General features: G+C 40.2%; 1 protein-coding gene across 10 annotated transcripts in view; it reads right to left on the bottom strand.

Moving 5' to 3' along the window:
* Window positions 1-6,119, bottom strand: part of EXOC6 (exocyst complex component 6) — a 219,542-nt gene extending 213,423 nt beyond the window's left edge. For 8 of the 10 annotated variants that reach the window (XR_001816353.2, XM_017498178.2, XM_037727726.1 and 5 more), the window contains exon 1: window positions 2,636-2,956. Coding sequence is in view for 9 of the 10 variants with exons in the window: in XM_017498178.2 (XP_017353667.1) it covers window positions 2,636-2,757 (122 nt within the window). In the remaining variant the exon portion in view is untranslated. Of the gene's footprint in view, window positions 1-2,635; window positions 2,957-5,445; window positions 5,507-5,607; window positions 5,695-5,947 lie in introns of those variants that run through there. The other 2 variants (XM_037727727.1, XM_037727728.1) reach the window with 2 other exon arrangements.
* Between the last annotated feature and the right edge of the window lie 560 nt (window positions 6,120-6,679).

The raw sequence follows: 6,679 nt of genomic DNA on the forward strand, positions 1-6,679 counted from the left end.
GACAGGATCTCACTATGCTTCTTCAGCTGGTCTTCAACTGGCCTCAAGAGATCTCCCACCTTAGCCTCCCGAAGTGCTGGGATTACAGGTGTAAGCCACTGCGTGCAGCCAGACCTTGGAGTTTTAAAATACTTCCTCCTCCTCCTCTTCACTAAAATGACGACGTTCTTGCTGGACTGCCTCTTCTCGTTTGTATTAGAAAGATAAGTATTTTCTTCACCATTAGCCCATGAGCTCATATGAATTATATTCTTAGGGGCTTTCACAATGGAATATTCACATCTAGATGGGGGGTATCAGGAGAGGCTTCAAAGAATCCAGGGGATTTATTCTGGCGTGTGTGTGTGTGTGTGTGTGTGTGTGTGTGTGTGTTGCATTATAACCATTTCCAGGCTGAAGATTCCTGAGGGCAGGGCCCGTGTCTTACTTATATCTTACTCGCCTCTATAGTAGTTTCCACAGTGCCTGGCACCGAGCAGCTAGATAAGTAGTGCTAGAAAGAGCATTAGAGATATGCCTTGCAAGATAGGTTGGATTTTAGCAGGCAGAAGGAAGAGCAAATAATAAGAGAAAGGAACCATAAGCTCCAGGAGGCATACTGTCAAATAGAAGAGTCTAGTTTGACTGAATTGAGAGTTCTGTCATTATTTTTCATCCCTCATATTTGGCTACATAAGCTAATGTGTTCCTTAAGCACAGTTACGGTAGAAAATCAGTGACATACATACTTGTGTGTGGAAAGGCATCAAATGCCAATCTAAGAAGTTTTCATCTAATCAACTATTAAAGGAACAGTTTAGAAAATTAGGAAGGCTTTTTGTTGAATACTGTCCCAGATAAAGGCTTGTTAGGGGCTTTGTAATTTCACTCTATCCCCCAAAATAACATCAATGTGTTTTAACAGTGGCCTTTGGCAAGCAGGGTTCTCACTCCTTTTTTATACCCAAACATGAAGCTAGCAATTGGCATTTTAGGCCCAGTGTGTGGTCGTGACAGAATAGCACCTGGGGAACGTATCTATGCAGGCTCTGCTCTTGAGGGTGATGCTGAGAGAGTGTTGTGGCTGCCAGATCTCAATGACATTTTGCTATAGAAAGCCCATGTACAAGACTGCTACCAGGGATATTTGTCCTAAGAAGAGAAGGTAAAAAAGATCCAAGCACCAAGAAAGGAAGTCAAATCCAACACCAGGGCCAGACTAGCCAACAGGATAGTTCTAAGGACAGACAAAGTCTGTAGATGTTGGCCAGGGTTGTGAGACCAGGGGAGAGGTAGAAAGGGTTACAGGTTAAAGGCCAAGGGCTCTGAAGCAGCAATGGCAGCAGAAGCCATGGTAACTAAAACTAAAAGTATGGCCTCCCTTCTCCCTTTCTCATGTTTCCACTTAGACAGCCACCTAGCACCTAGCACTTAACTACCTAGCACCTAGCACTTGACCACCTACCTAGCCATCAGGCAGATGCACAAGTTTTAGACGGCATTGGTACAATACAAAGTATGCTCCATATGGAGAAAATTATTGAGTTTCCCATTGCCACAAAGCTCTGGTTTCTACTACCTACTGAAAATTATCTGCCCTTTTTCACAGACTATTTATGATGCTCAGATAGGATGAAGGTATATGGAATAGTTATAATGAAGTTGTAATTATTTTGCAACTATATCTACATATTGATAATCCAAGAATCAACCAACAAATCTCAATTGTTTACCATGTTCCTAACACTACACAAAGACCTCTGAAGATATTCGAACTATGTTTAACGCAAAATAAGATTTAAATAGCTGGGAGAAATTTATTCAGGTTTAAACTTTAGTTGATTTAGAAGCACTTGGCCCTGGCGCCTTTCTGAGAATGAAGAGGTCACACACAAACATCTTTCCACTTAATCTACAAATATTAGTCAACAAATATTTATTGAGTCTCACTATCAAATTCAGTGATTAATATTTTGTTCCCACACTGATAGGTGTCAGAGACAGGCAGACATACAGAATTAAATTTTAAAAGCTGCCCTTTGAACACAATGACACATAGTTTTTCATTTTAATCCTGTTCTTGAACCGTGTAAATTAATACCCAAATTACCAAAGAAGCTATTTTTAAACCTTATATGTTGATATCCAAGAAGATGTTAAAAAGAACAAATAAATAAATAAACCTTATATGGAAACAAAATAATACATATCTGAGAGGACACCATACACTCAAGAAAGCAGCTACAATACAAATAAATGGTCTACATTTTTTCCTATGACTCATATCCACCCAAATGTAAATTGGTTTCATTGATGTGTCTAATTGTTCTGAATGTTTTTCACTAAGTGATATGTTAGAGAAAACAATAGAAACCTCATATAAATTTACTTGGAGGTGGTGTGAGATCCTTTTTGATCATTTGAAAGTCATAGTTTTTAATCTTATGGTGATGAATTAGGAAACACACAAAATAAAACGGATTAATTATGTCCTGTAATTTCACTAAGGATAAGAAAACTTTGAGATTAAGTACATACAGAACTGCAACTGTTTTGCAAAACTATTTTTTACTCTCATAAAGAAGTATAAAAAGCAGGGAAAAGGACTACCTTACCACCACTAAAGAAGACACAATAAAATGCAATGGTGCCCTACCTTAAAGTAGCTTCAATAGGGAGCTCAAAAGACTGAATCTCAGCCAGGACATTCTCATAGGTTTGATCTGTTTCTTCTTCCAACATCGCTCCACAGGCCCCTGATTTTCCAGCTGAAGACATTAGATATTGAGTGAAAAATTGTTATAATTTATAAAAATAAATGTTGTTTTCCTTACGATTATTAGGATTCCCTGCTCGCCCAAAGAAGCTACACAAACAAGCTCACTGTCTGACTTCACGCTATCAAAGTCTTTGCTTCCAAGAATGTTGCACAGCTGTTGCTGTCCTATCTCCACTTATAACATTTTACTTATTATTAACCTTGACACAGTTCGGAAAGTTCCTGCCTATTGCTGGCTATCTTTATTCACTTGTTTCTCAAGGACAATAACTATAGGTAGGAATTAGAGTCATTACACTATACAAATTTATTAAATGCATTTGATTTGAACAGGGCATATATTTTAATATTATTTATACTAAATACATAACCGAAGCTACATTCTTAGTTATTACTGCAACTAACCCGTTTCCCACAAACCCAAGGTGGTAATTTGCCCAGGAAAAATGAAATGTGCTATGGGACGTGATTTTGAGGTCACGAGGCTGATTCCTTGGTGCCCTATCTATCTCCTTTGCTTCTTTACTCTGCTGAGTCAATTTCCTCCATTATAGATAGAGCCATTAGTTCTTTTATCTCTTGTTCAAATACAAATGCTTCTGGAGGCATTTAGATCTTAATCCTTTTCAGTTCCTTATGCCTCATTGTGAATGAGTTTGCCAGATCCTTTCTGCAGAACAGATTTTGATGGAGAGGAAGAAAGAGAATGAAAATGTCAGGGTTTTAAGAAGGCTAGCTGCCACTGAGGGGAAGAAAGAGTGCATGAACTAGAGGCCCAAAATAGCAAAGGAAAATGTGGCCTACAACCAGCCCCAAGTAGGCCTAAAGAACTAAAGGGCACGTATTTCTCATTTCCACTTGCACTCAAACTGAATTTCTTCAATTCAGTTTAACCTCATGCTTTCTTGCTTAATACAAGAGTCAATATTTAAAGGCATGGGTAGTGACCTTCTTCCATATAAAGCTTATTTTTGTTTTGTTTTTATCAGATTTTTTAAAAGCTCTGACAAAAATTAAAGTTTTTTCTCTTAAAAATATAGTATTCAAAGTGTGCGGTAACTACAATCTATGGCATTTGTCATAGATTGCATCAGTTTGTCACCCCTGCCTGCATCCATACCCTTGTCAGTACCTCACTGTGGACACAGTATTTGTCCCTCTCCCATGACTTTGGACTCAGCCATGTGACTTCTGCTGGCCAGTGATACATAGGCTAAAATAACAGCGTGTGAGTTCTGAGCCTAGGCTTTCTAAGGGCTCTAAGGCATGCTTCTGTTTGTCCTTTTCCACCTCTGCCATCACTTAAGAAAAACATTCCCTGAGAGCTACATGAAATAGAGTCATCCCTACTGGTCCACAAACCTTCAGAGGAAAGCATATATTTTCATCTAGCTGCAGCAGCCTGAAACAGATCTGCCCATCCAAACCCATGCGAGATCAGCCAAGCCCCAACTCAACCACAGACACAAGAGCAATACTAAATGATTGTTTTCAGCCACAGACTGATGGGTTATATAGCAATGGTAAACCAATGCAGCATTCTTCACTTCAACCCCACCAATAGCCCCCAACTTGCCTCAGCCCTAGTTTTGCTCCATGGCAGGATGGAACAAATGCACCATGAATATGCCTCACACCATTTCCCAATAAGGTAAGTAAGTCCTTTGAGACTTGACAAAAAATAATAATTTTCAATCTGTGTTAAAGTTCTTGGCTGGGCACGGCAGCTGACACCCGTAATCCCAGCACTTTGGGAAGCCAAGGCGGGTGGATCACTTGAGGCCAGGACTTCGAGACCAGCCTAACATGGCGAAACCCCATCTTTACTAAAAATGCATAAATTAGCCTCATTGCCTGTAGTCCCAGCTACTTGGAAAGCTGAGGCACAAGAATCACTTGAGTCTGGTAGGTAGAGGTTACAGTGAGCCAAGATCACACCACTGCACCCAGCCAAGGAGACAGTGTAAAACTTTGTCTCAAAAAAAAGAAAAAACGTTCTTTATGTGCAACTTTTTAAATTTATGCCAAATTATAAGACTATGTGCATGCAGAATGTCTATCTGATTCATATTTGCATTGTATTCCCCTATAAGCTGTATACTTAAGAGTATACACCTTATAGGCTGGGTGTAGTGGCTCACACCTGTAATCCCAGCACTTTGGGAGGCCAAGGGGGGTGGATCACCTGAGATCAGGAGTTTGAGATCAGCCTAGCCAACATGATGAAACCCCGTTTCTACTAAAAATACAAAAATTAGCCAGGCATGGTGGCACATGCCTGTAATCCCAACTACTCAGAAGCTGAGGCAGGAGAATCACTTGAGCCCAGGAGGCAGAGGTTGCAGTGAGCCAAGATGCTGAGATTGCGTCATTGCACTCCAGCCTGGGCAACAAGAGCAAAACTTCATCTCAAAAAAAAAAAAAAAAAAAAATTAGCTGCGCATGGTGGCGCATGCCTGTAATCCCAGCTACTCAGGAGGCTGAGGCAGAAGAATTGCCTGAACCCAGGAGGTGGAGGTTGCGGTGAGCCAAGACAGCACCATTGCACTCCAGCCTGGGTAACAAGAGCAAAAACTCTGTCTCAAAAAAAAAAAAATAGATTATACATCTGTATACAGTTACAGTAGATACTCAAGAAAATGCTTATCCAATGAATGAATGATAGTGAAAGCAACAAGCTGAATTACCTCTTGGTAATTATGCAAATTATGCAAAAATCTGACAGTTCCAGATTGTATTTGTCAGAACCTGAAAATACATAAATACATGATGAGAAATCACTCTTAAGAGAGCCATCAGCATCACTATATTACACTGAAGAGAAAAAATTCATAAGTAATACCACATACCCATGAACAAATACATCTGTGATGACTGATCCAGTTCTAAACATCACATGGCTCTAAAAATTCATTCTTCTCTCCACACAGCACAATCTGAAAAATTTCAAACTTATGGAATTACAAGAAGAATATAATGTGAAGAAAAATATACCCTTCCTCCGATTCACCAATTGTTAATATTTTGCCACATTTGCTCTCTCCCTCTCTTTATTCAAGGGGATTTTAGAATGTAGGCATATGCTCTTACTATTGGAGAGAGAATGTATTAATTTAAAGAGAATATAGTATAGAATAACGCTCTACTCTAAAGTAGTTTAATTAACAAACCATGGTAGATTTGACTTACCGTCACTGCATGACCCCGTGCCTCCTACACAGCACATTTATCCTCTTCCGGTACAGCCAGCTCAGCCTGGAGATTCCAGGTCTTCTCTCTTCATGGCCCAGTTGCCTCCCTCTGCTCCTCAGCTCTCCCCAACTTCCCTGTACTCCCACCCCACTCTCTTCTGCTCCTCCCAGTCCTGCTAATGCTGTTTCTCTCTGCCTCTTACTTTCTTCTACACCGTATAAGACACAAGCAACAACTTCCTGTTTCCACTGGCTAAACCTGCATCTTCCTTTTATTCAAAACTTTCCTTGAGTGCCATTTCCTGCCGGAAGTTCGCACAGATTAAATGAACAGGAGAGGCTCTCCTCCCAAAAGTAACAGAGAAAACAACTTCCCCCATCTCATAGTGCTAAAAACAAATTCATCAAATGAGAAAAAGAAAAGGAGGAAGTGGAAAGTTTTTAAACAGCCATATTCCAAGATGCCCATAAAAAAGAATGGCATATGTGACTGGAAAGTTCCCAGTCTCTGGACCCTTAACCTCTCCTCTCCCAGTTGCAGCTCAAACTCTTTGACTACTTCCTAAGATTAAGTCTGACCACTGACAAGCGAAGTTTAAGTGACCCTAAGCTAATGGTTCTCACCTGGGTGGTCTTGTGGGTCTCCAGCTCCAGGGAAATGTCTGGAGACATATTTAATTGTCACCATGGGAGGTGGGTGCTACTGACATCTAGTGAGAATGGGCCAGGG

Source organism: Cebus imitator, unplaced genomic scaffold (genome assembly GCF_001604975.1).
Source record: "Cebus imitator isolate Cc_AM_T3 unplaced genomic scaffold, Cebus_imitator-1.0 Scaffold238, whole genome shotgun sequence".
In the NCBI taxonomy this organism is placed as follows: domain Eukaryota; kingdom Metazoa; phylum Chordata; class Mammalia; order Primates; family Cebidae; genus Cebus; species Cebus imitator.